General features: G+C 51.1%; 1 protein-coding gene across 3 annotated transcripts in view; it reads left to right on the top strand.

Annotated features, from left to right (window-relative positions):
• The window catches only part of SDK2 (sidekick cell adhesion molecule 2), a 312,881-nt gene that overhangs the window by 187,894 nt on the left and 111,481 nt on the right, over window positions 1-13,506 (top strand). For 2 of the 3 annotated variants that reach the window (XM_031657174.1, XM_031657173.1), the window contains exon 5: window positions 8,150-8,283. In XM_031657174.1, the coding sequence (XP_031513034.1) occupies window positions 8,150-8,283 (134 nt within the window). Of the gene's footprint in view, window positions 1-414; window positions 720-8,149; window positions 8,284-13,506 lie in introns of those variants that run through there. The other variant, XM_031657175.1, reaches the window with a different exon arrangement.

Below are 13,506 nucleotides of genomic sequence, written 5' to 3'. Positions count from 1 at the left end.
CCCTCCAGAAGACCACCTTCTCATCTACTCAGGCTGCGTGTACACAGGACTGAGCCTTTCCTGGTCTCTGTAGAGAGTGGAGGCATAGATGGATAGTTCCTGTCTTTGGAGAACATTAAGTCTAGTTGGGGGAAGGAAGCATAGTGACAATAACAATAATAATAGTATCACCATCATAGGCCGGTCGCAGTGGCTCACGCCTGTAATCCCAGGACTTTGGGAGGCTGAGGTGGACCGATCACTTGAGGTCAGGAGTTGAGACCAGCCTGAGCAACATAGCAAAACCCTGTCTCTACTAAAAATACAAAAATTAGCTGGCCATTGTGGTGGACGCCTGTAATCCCAGCTTCTTGGGAGGCTGAGGCAGGAGAATCACTTGAACCTAGGAGTCAGAGGTTGCAGTGAGCTGAGATCGGGCCACTGCACTCCAGCCTCCAGCCTCCAGACAGAACCAGACTCCATCTCAAGTAATAATAGTAATGACAATATCACCATCATCATAATAGCAGCTGCCGTTCACTGAATGGCTGCTATGTCCTGGGGACTGAGCTAAGCACATCACACACATCCCCTCTCCTCCCGGACACACACATCCCCTCTCCTCCCGGACAGCCACACTCTGTGAGGAAGAAGATGCTCTCAATCTCATTCTCCTTCCTGTCCCCAGAGCACCTGCGGAAAGGAGGCGTTGTTGAATGAATGACCCTCACAACAACCCGGTGAGATGCTAGGTTTCTCCCCATTTTACAGACAGTCAAGTGAAGTTCCCAAACGTTTAACTACTTTGCCAAATCTCACACAGCTGGTAAGTGGTAGAGCTGCGTCCGGCCCTGCCAACTCCGGAGTCAGGTTCTTTAATTCTTGTATTATGTGAAAAGTGCCTGAAAACAGGCCTACAGACTCCATGAAAAGACTGTATTTGTGGGGAACAAGCCCTGTGGAGTATCTCAACCTAGCTACCTGTTGAAATCATTTGGGAGTTTGGGGATACAGTCATGTGTCGCTTAATGACAGAGATACAGTCTGAGAAATGTGTCATTTGGCAGTTTCATCGTTGTGTGAACACACACCTAGATGGTGCAGCCTACTACACACCCAGGATGTATGGTGTAGTCCGTTGCTCCTAAGCTATACACCTGTACAGCATGTTACTGTACTGTAGGCAATTGGAACACAATGGTAAGTATTTGCGTATCTAAACATATCTAAATATAGGAAAGGTACCATAAAAATATGGTATAAAAGATGTTTTTAATGGCACACCTGTATAAGGCAGTTTCTTTATAATCGGATGGAACCAGCATCATGTATGTGGTCTGTTTTTGACTGAAACGTTATGCTGTGCATGACTGTGTGCTGATCCTTGGGCTCTATCCTAAGACTCTCTGACTTAATTGAAATGGGATGGAATTTGAACATCAGAATTTTTAAAAGCTCCCCAGGTGGTTCTAATGTGAAGCCAGGGTTAAGAACCACCATGCTAGTGTATATCAGCTATCCACAGCCACAAATATGCTGTGTAACAAAACAGCTCAGTGGGCCAGGCACAATGGCTCATGCCTGTAATCTCAGCACTTTGAGAGGTCAAGCCAGGCAGATCACATGAGGTCAGGAGTTCAAGACCAGCCTGGCCAACCTGGCAAAATCCCAACTCTACTAAAAACACAAAATTAGGCATGGTGGCACATACCTATAGTCCCAGCTACTTGGGAGGCTGAGACAGGAGACTCACTTGAACCTGGGAGGCAGAGGCTGCAGTGAGCCAAGATTGCACCACTGCACTTGAACCTAGGTGACAAGAGTGAGACTCCATCCAAAAAAAAAAAAAAAAAAAAAACCAGCTCAGTGGCTTAGAGCAATACACAATACACATTTCTTTTTCTTGTGAGTCTACAGGCTGGTGATTTAGGCTGGGCTTGGCTGGGTAGTTTTTCTGGTCTTCGCTGGGCTTTCTCACTTGTCTGGGACTAGCTGACTTGTCTGGGTGACTGGGGTGACTTGACTGTGCGGCACAATGCATTCTCCTGCCTGCCAGCCCTAGCACGTTTTCCTGGCAATTGCAGAGGAGCAGGGGAAGAAGCAGGAACAAACACTTTTCCAGCTTCTGCTAACATCTCATGGGCCAAAGCAAGAACATGGCAGACCTCAGAATCAAGATGTAGGAAAATAGATTCTGTTTCTTGAGCGACGGAACCTGCAAAGTCAAGGGACAAAGAGTGTGGATACAGAGCAGGGTGAAGAATTGGAGTGGCACCCCAGATTAACAGGGGGACTCATGCTGTGTGAGTCAGAGTGTGTCCCCCTGTCCTCTCGTGTCCATGTCTATCCACGAGATGGACATTTTGGAGAGAGCCACAAGCCCAGGGACCTTCCTTCACTGCCTGCTGGGGGTCTCAGAGGGGGCAACTCAAAGCTTTCTCTGCCTCCTGCTCCACTCTGTGTTTAAGACTTGAGCTCAGTGGCCGGGCGCGGTGGCTCAAGCCTGTAATCCCAGCACTTTGGGAGGTCAAGGCGGGTGGATCATGAGGTCAGAAGATCAAGACCATCCTCTTAGACCTAACTTATGTTCAATAAAACCAGCAGAGAATGGTTCTTAGCATGGGTGTTTCTTAGCATGGATGCTGAGATTATGCTGTGGAAAGAGAATGCTCTCCACACAGGTTTTGGGACAAGTAGGCAAGTCCCAGCCCCATCCCGGCTCCCTTTCTGAGGTTATTTCCCATGGCCTATTGCCAGCCAGTCAGTTGGTAGTGGCTGCCTGGAACACTGTGTTGAGGATTCTGAGGTCCTATCTCGACTTGTTAGAATGAATATCATGATTGATTAGCAATGTCTGCCATGGCTGTGTGAGGTGTGTACTGGCACTTTCCTATTAAATTTGTTGTGGTGGATGAAACCCTTTCTACAGCCTACTCCTGTCATCCCTTTCCTAACACCTCTCCACCTCCTTTTCTCATTCCCAGCCTCTGTCCTCATCCTCTTTTAATTCCCACAACCCTGTGGCACCAGGATGGAACACCCTGGCCTACACACACAAGCACACCTCCCTGGTCACACACACCCCCTAGCCCCTGCACACCACTGCAGTGTTCCTACCAACTACGTGATAGAACACTGTGGTGGTTTTATCCTGGCAATTACAGCAAATTAATATTCATAAGTGAGCAGAAAGGGTCCCTGGCAGCAAATTCCCTGGTGTCTGTGTGTCAGAGATACATATCTGATGAGCACTATCTGCCGGAGGGGTGTGCAGGATACAGAAGGTGCTGCTATCTACAGAGAGCTGCTCTCACTGGTGAGGCAGGAGCAAGGATTAGCATCACCTCGCCCATGCCCTGGTGCTCATTGTTGAAAAGGAGACACGATTCCTCATAAAGATGCATGCTGGGGGCTTTGGACACATTCTAGGATAATGTATTTCATTCATAATTAAATTATCAATGGGGGCCACAGGGAGCTGAGAAAAAGGGCCTGGATTAATAGGAGCAGTGAGTGGAAGGGAGGGCAGGGCTGAGCCAATCAGAGCCATAGCAAAAGCCTAGTACATTGAAACCAGGGGGTGTGGCTGAAAAATAGAATCCAGCCCCTGCCCAAGAGTTGAGTTCTGCAGTCTGTATCTCCCAAGAATTCTTCCTGCAGCTTCTTTCTGTCTGGGTTGCCTCTGGGGTGCAGTGCTGCGGTTGGAAGCCCTCCTGGGTGCCAGGAAGAGCACCCAGTACAGTACAATACAGCATCATCCCAGGAATGTCTATCCATGAGATGGACATTCTGGAGAGAGCCACAAGCCCAGGGACCTTCCTTCACTGCCTGCTGGGGGTCTCAGAGGGAGCAAGTCAAAGCTTTCTCTGCCTCCTGCTCCACTCTGTGTTTAAGACTTGAGCTCAGTGGCCGGGCGCGATGGCTCAAGCCTGTAATCCCAGCACTTTGGGAGGTCAAGGCAGGCGGATCATGAGGTCAGAAGATCAAGACCATCCTGGCTGACACAGTGAAACCCCGTCTTTACTAAAAATACAAAAAAAAAAAAAATTAGCTGGGTGTGGTGGTGGGCGCCTGTAGTCCCAGCTACTTGGGAGGCTGAGGCAGGAGAATGGCGTGAACCTGGGAAGTGGAGCTCGCAGTGAGCTGAGATCGCGCCACTGCACTCCAGCCTGGGCGACAGAGCCAGACTCCGTCTCAAAAAAGAAAAAAAAAAAAAAGACTTCAACTCAGGCCCTGGGGGTCCCAGTCCAGGGTGCTTCCCGCCGGGCACTAGTTAAAGCAGAGCCCAAAATCTCAGTGACTTCACACCGTAGAATTTGATTTCTTGCCCATTTATTGTTGTTTTGTTTATGTTTTTGTTTTGAGATGGAGTTTCGCTCTTGATGCCCAGGCTGGAATGCAATGGTGCGATCTCAGCTCACTGCAACCTCTGCCTCCTGGGTTCAAGCGATTCTCCTGCCTCAGCCTCCAGTAGCTGGGATTACAGGCATGCACCACCACACCCGGCTAATTTTGTATTTTTAGTAGATACGGGGTTTTACCATATTGATCAGGCTGGTCTTGAACTCCTGACCTCAGACGATCCACCTGTCTCTGCCTCCCAAAGTGCTGGGATTACAGGTAGTAATCCCACTGTGCCCAGCCCCATTTAAAGTCCTACCATGATGAGAGGCATGGTGTCTTCCACACAGTCTTTCAGGAGCCCTGCTGACAGGAGTTTTGCCATCATCAGCACACAGCCTTCCTAGTTGTCCTGCTCTGCCAGAGAGAAAGGGTGCGGACATGAGGATCGCACAGGGGGTGCTCATGGTGCAAGCTCAGCAGCGGTGCACATCCCTTCCTCCATATCCCACTAGTTCAGCCTCACTGCCGCACCTGGATGTACGCAGAGATGCAAAGCCAGTCTCTGGCTTCCCAGCCACTGTAGTCCATGACACAAGGGAAGCCTGAGACTGAGGTGAGCAGCAGCCATGTCTGCCATCTTAATATGCACTCTACCTAGGACAGACCGTGTCAGGCATGGCGCTCTTGACATCTGGGACCCAATCACTCTTCCCTGTGTGGGCCTTCTTGTGCACCACAGGACGCATGCTTAACAACATCCCCGGCCTTGACCCCTAGTTGTTAGTGGCACTCCCAGAGTTGGCAACCAAAAGTTGTCCAGACATTGTCATCCCTGGAGGGCAAAGTCAGCCCTGGTTGAGAACCACTGACCCAGAAAGCTTGATCGTGATATAGACAAAATGCAGCCGAAGGAGACTTCCTGATCAAGAAAGAGATGAATTCGGAGGTGGGAGCCTTCTTGGAGACCAAAAGGGTCCTAAGACAGGTGGGTGAACTGGAATGTGGGCCAAGCTGTGCCCAGTGTGCCCACTAGAGGCTTCCTTGAAGCTGCTTCTATGTTAGTCATGGATGTGGCGTGGCTGGGGGAGCTGGGCCTGCTGGTCCCGGCGTGTGGTACTTGGAATCCTCTAAGCCCTGAAGCTGGCCGTGTGCCAGTCTGCGGGGTGGGAAGGGACAGGTGGTGGACTGCAGGGCTATCTTGGGCCTAATGAGGAAAGAACAGAAGCAGTAACAGGAATCAGAATCCCTCAACCTCTGGGCTGGAAGAAATCCTACAGAATACCTGCTTCCACCCTTGCACAGAGGAGGAAACTGAGGCCCAACAAGGAGGAAGCTGCCCTCCTTGCTGGGCCTCGAGACCATGCCCTTTAGAGGCTAGGGCCACAGCTCCATTCTAGAGCTTACCCCTACCCCAGCCAGAGCCCTGCACGGGGAGCGCCCTTCCTCCAACTCTCAGCCACCCTCACATGCTACACCTAAGGACAAGTCCCGGCAGGAAACTCCCAGATGGGAAAATGACCACTATCCCTGTCTTATTTTAAGCTTTTGAAATATTTTTGCCTGGCTCTGGCCCCACCTCCTATTGCCTCATTAGCTGGAGGTTAAAAGAACTCTCCTGTTTTTTGTTTTTGTTTTTTGTTCGTTTATCTGTTTTGTTTTGAGATGGAGTTTTGCTCTTGTTGCCCAGGATGGAGTGCAGTGGTGCAATCTCAGCTCACTGCAACCTCCGCCTCCCAGGTTCAAGCGATTTTCCTGCCTCAGCCTCCCGAGTAGCTGGGATTACGGGCCTGCACCACCACACCCGGCTATTTTTGTATGTTTAGTAGAGATGGGGTTTCTCCATGTTGGTCAGGATGGTCTCAAACCCCCGACCTCAGGTGATCCACCTACTTTAGCCTCCCAAAGTGCTGGGATTACAGGAGTGAGCCACTGCGCCCGGCCAAGAGCTCTCCAGGAAAAAAAAAAAAAAAAGAGGTGCATCATAAGGGAAGGGTACCCAGGAATTGGGGGAAGGAGGGCTTGGCTTCCTGCTTCCCAGAGCTGCGCCAAGGGTGTGATTCTCAGCATGTGAAGCACCAAAACCAGGAGAGAGGGGGTTGAAAACCAGCACAGCCAGGCTGGGAGAGAGCTGGGCTGGAGAAGCATTAGTGGGGATATTTATTTGAAAGCCTGTTTAAAACTCTGTAACATTCACCTAATGGGAAAATTTGAAAAGAATTCAACTGGATTTGTCCTTGTTAAACTAACATTAAGGATGTTTAACAGCTGTCTCAGGCCCATCACATTAAAATCCAGAGATATACTTGACAAACTAATGGCTTTGTTTGTCATTGGGAGAATGGGTGGAGGGAGGCAGAGCTGGTGTGGGTGGCGCTCCTGGCTCCACTGCACCCACATTCTATGGAGTCTCCAGCTTCCTGCTCAGTCAAGCCCCTTTTCCCTGCCTGAAGACCTGGCCTGAGAAGGGGCTGCATGATGGGATCCCAGCAAGGGAAACTGGCTGAGGCAAACAGCCCATTGCTGCACCCCAAAGCACAGCAGCCTCCTTTTCCCTCCTAACCAGCCCACCTAGTCCCACTCTTGGTTATGAGCTTCAAAGAGGTAGAAACTCCAGTCGGGTACAATGGCTCACACCTGTCATCCCAATACTTTGAGAGGCCAAGGCGGACAGGAGTTTGAGACCAGCCTGGCCAACATGGCAAAACCCTGTCCCTACTAAAAATACAAGAATTAGTCGGGTGTGGTGGCATGCACTTGTCATCCCAGCTACTCAGGAGGCTGAGGCAGGAGGATCACTTGAACCATGGAGGCAGAGGCTGCAGTGAGCCAAGATCGTATCATTGCACTCCAGCCTGGGTGATAAGAGCAAAACTCTGTCTCAAAAAAAAAAAAAAAAAAAAAGACTGGGCACAGTGGCTCACGCCTGTAATCCTAGCACTTTGGGAGTCCGAGGCGGGCAGATCACAAGGTCAGGAGATTGAGACCGTCCTGGCTAACATGGTAAAACCCTGTCTCTACTGAAAATACAAAAAATTAGCCAGGGGTAGTGGCGTGCACCTGTAGTCCTAGCTACTTGGGAGGCTGAGGCAGGAGAATCGCTTGAACCCGGGAGGCAGAGGCTGCAGTGAGATCATGCCACTGCACTCTAGCCTCAGCAACAGCTCAAGACTCTGTCTCAAAACAAACAAACAAACAAAATGAGGTAGAAGCTGATACCCAGAAAGGGAACTGGAGGGAGACAGGACTTCCAGAAGTTTATGTTACCAGGCGACCTGTGGCCTTCGAGTCCATCAATCCTGAACAGATTTAGGATTAGGGTTAAGGCTTGGATTCTGGAATGGCCCTGCATTTCTAAATTCATTAGCATTCATTTGTCATTTACTTATTCATTCATCGACATTCACTAATCCATGCTGAGAATATTTCTTCAGTGTCTGGACACTCATGATGCAGAAGTAACCACACACAGCCGTGGAGGCTGTGACCTGGGAAAGGGCAAAATTCCAAGGGGATACCTGGAAGCCCCTCGCCCAAGCTTGCGGTAGGGGCCAGGGAAGCTTCCTTTGGGTGGTCTCGGTGTCTGGACATGGACGTGCTGTCTCTGGGTCTGGTTGACAGCGTCAGCACCGTGTTTAGAATTCTCTGCAGACTAAACGTGGTGGGATGTAGACGGTAAGAGGCTGGGGAGAGGGGTGGCAGGAGGGGCTCTGGGAGGCTGGGGACTGGGAAGTACAGTCAGGCTGCCCCCTTTGGGTTTCCGCTCCCACTCCCTGGGGGTTCAGAGCCCCTCAGGCCCCTGTCAGAGGAATCTTTTTCCTCTTCCCAGAGCCATCACGCTGGAGAACACCCTTGTCATCCTGTCCACGGTGGCCCCTGACGCAGGTCGCTACTACGTGCAGGCTGTTAACGACAAGAATGGGGATAACAAGACCAGCCAGCCCATCACGCTCGCCGTGGAGAGTAAGTATGCGCAGGGCCGGGACCGATCGCGCAGCGGGTCATTAAATCTTGGCAATGGTGCTCCAGGGGATCATTGAGAAGATGGAGTGGCAGAGGAGGGGGCCAGGGAAGCTGGGGGACAGCCAGGGGAGCCTTCCCAAGGAGGAGGAGACACAGCAGAGCCAGGGGTGCCCGGGCAGAAAGGGAGCAGCTGAACGCTGGAGCCCGTTCCCATGACATGCCTGAGATCCTGCATCGGTAGAGAGGATGCTTAGCACGACTGTTAGCAGGGCTACCAGGGACCCAGGGATGGGTGGGGCAGAGGAAGAGTGTGTGCATGTGTGAGTTGCAGCCACTATCGGGACTCAGATGCTGACCAGGAGGGCATGCGGGTGATTGCAGGGTTGAAGCTTGTTTTTACAGAAATATACTAACTGCCTCTACTTGGCTGTCACATAAAAAGTGCTGTCTATATTAGGAGCCAGGTGGTCCCTGCTGATGGGAACACAGGCCCTCTGCCCAGGCACCCACCTAAAACACCTCCATCGTCAGACACCTCCAGCTCCATGGGCTAAAGGGACAAAGCCCTGTCTAGAACTCACCACACAGTGAGACACACATAAAAGCATGACTCCCTCGGTGTGCTTGGCAAAGAGACGCTTGTCCAGCCAACACTGAAGCCAGTTTTCTTGGGAGGGACAAGATGCTGGGATGTTCTTTCTGGCCTGGTTCTCCCTACTGGACTAGCCCTTCCCTCCATACTCCGTTCCCAAGACAGAGAAGGACAGCCCAGGAGCAACCCAGGCCCAAATCCCAGAGTATGTGGGGCGAGGCCAGAGCTTCCTGCAGCAGCAGCAGCTGAGCCATCACACAAGCTGGAGGAGGCAGATGTTCAACTCCCTCCACATCTGTACAACTCCTGCTCTCAAAGCAAGCCTCTTTTATCATCCTTGGTCATGATGGTACTTGCCCACCAGTGGCAAGATGAGGGTGCGGACCAGCCTGGGGCTTTTCTGTGCTCTTATTCTGATCCTAGCCTCTGCTGTCAGTGTCCAGAGGGCCCAGGACATTTCCAGGCCTTGCCATCCCCATTCCAGGGCCTTTCAAACTTCAGCAGGAACCACTTCCCATTATCTCAGGGATCTCCTTCCCCTACTCAGCATCCAGTCTGCCTAGAAGGAAATCTGAATGCGGGGAGGAGAGTTTCATTCTGGAGACTGACCCATCAGGGTCGCAAGTGTATCTGGAGACTGACCATCAGGGTTGAGGGTGTAACCTCTAACATCAAGCCAGGGTCTCAGTCAAGTCCCAGCAGCCTGGGCCCCAGCCCATACCCTGGGGCTGCTGTTTCTATAGGAGAAGGGAATTTAGTCATCAAAGAGAGATGCTTCTCCCCACATATTTTCTAGTGATCAGATTCCCTGGAGTCTCATGGAATCCCATCATTTGGTAAGAGACAATGTCAAAGACACAGGAGGGGTTCGTGGTCCAGGTCAAAGCCAGGCATCCTCCTGGGTGACTCATTTTACCCTGAGACAGAGTCAGGGCCTTCCTCTTTGTTCCCCTCCTCCGGTACCCAGCTCCTCCTCACAGGCGTTAAACTAGGCTACTCTTCCTGGCTGACTTTGGGGTTATTTGCTCTCTGCTCCATCCCAAACCACCCGACCCTCCAGCTGGCCCCAGGGAGATGGGCAGGGCCCCTCTCTTACCCCCGGTACCCACCCAAGCCCTGCCCAGTCACCTGCTTCTCCCACCCCACTGCCCCTTGGCCTCCTGCCGTCACACGCTGATTTATCCTGAATTCAGAGCAGAATCATCTGATTTGTAGCTAATTTCTCTTCCCACAAGTGACTGCACTTGAAAACCCTCTTCCTCTCCGTGACACAAATCCCCAGCCTGCCTGCCTGCCAACCAATTTGTGAGGAGCAATTGCCGCTTCGCCCACCACCAGCGCCAGCTCCCTTCATTTCTCTCCTGGGTCTCACCCCTCCCTCTGCTCTCCCCTCTGCACCGCTTCCTCCATCCCTTCTGGACTCCCTTTCTGTACCTCTTTATAGGGACCCTATGCTCTTCAGAACCAGAGAAGGAAAGCGCAAGTCCGGTGACCCCAGAAGTTGCCCCCTGCTCAGGATAACCCTGGTGACCTCATCCAGACTGTCACAGCTCCCGAAAACCCCATGCTTGGGTGGATACCCGGGGATCAGTGCTACACTGCCGAAAGGAAATAGAATGCGAACCACATGCGAAATTTTCAATTTTCCAGTAGCCCCATTTTTTACCAAGTAAAAAGAAATCGTTGACATTCATTTTATTACTCTATTTTATTTAACCCAACATAACAAGATGTTATCTTTTTAACATACAATCAATGTAAAGAATATTAATGGGATATCTTCCATTGGTTTTTTGCATACTAAGTCTTTGAAATCCTTGTGTATTTTACGCTTATATCACATCTCAATCTGGATGTGAAATTTTCATCCAAAATACGTGATCTGTATTTAGATTTCACAAAATTTATAGCTGAAAAGTAGAGTCGTATGCATAAGTTGTTCCACACATGCTTAAAAGTGTTCTAATAACTGAATTGGGGATCCGTTCTTAATTAAATGTAAATTAGTTTAAATTAAATCACATTAGGTCAAAGGGGCACCATCCACATTGCAGGAGCTCATAGGCACGTGTGGCTTGTGGCCCCCACATTGGGTTGCTCAGGTCACAGGGCCTGGATACCCTGGTTCCTGGGCAGCTGGAGAACAGGCATCCCAGAAGCCTGTCCAGGAGAGGGGAGAAGCTCACACCCCTGCCCCACCGCTCACCAACCTGTGGCCCAGGCGAGTCCCATGGTCCCTGAGCCTCAGTTTTCCCATCTGTAAAGTGGTGCCTATGGCAAAGTTGGGAGGATTAAATGAGGTGGTCCAGGGCCAGGCGCAGTGACTCATGCCTGTAATCCCAACACTTTGGGAGGCCAAGGCAGGTGGATCACCTGAGGTCAGGAGTTCAAGACCAGCCTGACCAACATGGAGAAACCCCGTCTCTACTAAAAATACAGAAAAATTAGCCGAGCATAGTGGTACATGCCTGTAATCTCAGCTACTCAGGAGGCTGAGGCAGGAGAGTCGCTTGAACCCAGGAAGCAGAGGTTGCGGGGAGCCAAGATCGTGCCATTATACTCTAGCCTGGGCAACAAGAGCGAAACTCGGTCTCAAAAAAAAGAAAAAAAAAGGTGGCCCAGGTGGGTCACATGGTCTCAGAGCCTCAGTTTTCCCATCTGTAAATTGGCGCCTATGGCAAAAATGGGAGGATTCAATGAAGTGATTCGGGGAGAATGGATCACGTTAGATGTCCCTTGTGGCTGTTACGCAAAGCATCTGGGGCAGTGAGATCCAGTGTGGCCTCCCGTGTGGGGAGCCCCCAACACTTCCTCCCACCCCAGGGCCCGCTCTATGGCAGGAGCTCACCGGGAAGACACCCCTCCTCTTTGCTTGGGCTCGCCTGTGATTTTCATGGTTTGACCTTTGGGGCCCCATTTACCCCAATAACCCACTTGTGCTGGGATGACCTTCATTTACAGTAAATCTGCTTCTCTCAGACCCACTCAACTCCCACTGTCTCCCAGGAAGCCACCCCATGAAATGCCCAAAGCCTTGCCCGGTACCCTGCAGGGCTTAACGTGAGTCCCCGAACCTGTGACTCCCACCTCTCCATAGCCTCTGAGTCTATCACTTGGACTAGGGCTGGCAGGAGAAGTCTTCCCTGCACAGGCAGGCAAATCTCCAGGAGGGGAGGCTGTCATTTATTGAGCACCTACTGTGTGCCAGGCACTCTGCATCCACCCCAGACCAGCCCAGCTGCCCCCTTCCTGGCAACCATCACATGCTCTTTCATTCATTAACCCCATGAGCGTTGATTAGACGTCCTCTGGGACCTTGCCCTCCATGAGGACAGACCTTGGCCATCTCACTTGGTGGGGAATCTCCGGTGCCTGCAAGACAGCCTGGCACGTGTCAAGCATTCACCCAGGAAAGAATTGTTGAGCTGGGGCCTGAATTCACACAACCTTGAGAGGTAGTGACTTTCATCCCATTTCGCCCCTGAGAAGTCTGAAACTCAGTAGGATGAAGTCACCAGGACGCCCAGGGGCAGAGCTAGGCTTTGAGCCCAGGCCTTCCTCACTCCTGGGACCCTTTCTCCCTGTGCCAGCATCGCTGGCCACCTCAGCCCCCGTCGAGCCCTGCAGGCTGCCACCTGGGCCTGAGCACGTGGCCATCTCTCCTCCATTCCTTCCAGAGCCAACCAGCCAGCTCTGAGCTCTGGGGCAGCCCTCGTATTTTTAAACTCAGAACTCGCCTTCCTCGAGGGCTCCCTGTTTACCTGGCTGTGCCGCGCAGCGCTCTGGCTTGGGCTCTAACTGTCTGTCTCCTACTTGTGCCCCATTAATCTGAGCCATGGTACCTGCGCGCCCCCGCATGTAATAAACAACTTAGAGCACACTTTTATGGATTCAGCTATATCAGCAGCTTTCAATCCGATCGCTCTTTATGGCACCTACATGAGGCTTTTATATTGTTGCAATTATTTTGCTTTATATGCTTCCTTTCTTTCCCCCTTCATTTTACTTTATTTTTTACATTTTATTCCCATTCTTCCTGGGCCTTTTCTAGCAAGGCCTGGAGTCAAGGAAGGAAAACATGCCCAGGGCTGACAAGGTGGCCCAGAGTGGCAGTGGAGCCACTGGGCACCCTCCCCCGACCCCATAAAGAATGGCCTGTGACTGTCACACCGGGGCCTGGTGTGTCATTGTGGCCTACTACCTGCAGAACCTTCTGGAAAGGGGCCAACTGGATAGATTTGTTGTGGAGAAAAAGTCCTCAGAGGCTGTATTTTCAGGAGCCATGGATCAGGCATATACAGAATATTGGAGTTTCTGCCAATATCGGGCCTACACTGACCCACCAAGATAAAAACTTGGCCTCTACTTTTTTTGTTTTGTTTTGTTTTGTTTTTATTATGTGTTTTTTGTTTGTTTGTTTTCTGTTTTGTTTTTTGGAGATGGTGTCTCACTCTGTCACCCAGGCTGGAGTACAGTGGCGCGATCTCAGCTCACTGCAAGCTCCACTTCCCAGGTTCACACCATTCTCCTGCCTCAGCCTCCGAGTAGCTGTGACTACAGGTGCCCACCACCACGCCTGGCTAATTTTTTTCTATTTTTTAGTAGAGACAGGGTTTCACCTTGTTAGCCAG

The sequence above is a fragment of the Papio anubis genome, chromosome 17, assembly GCF_008728515.1.
Source record: "Papio anubis isolate 15944 chromosome 17, Panubis1.0, whole genome shotgun sequence".
NCBI lineage: Eukaryota > Metazoa > Chordata > Mammalia > Primates > Cercopithecidae > Papio > Papio anubis.
The sequence above is the reverse complement of the archived record's forward strand: the minus strand, read 5'-3'. Positions and strand labels throughout refer to the sequence as shown.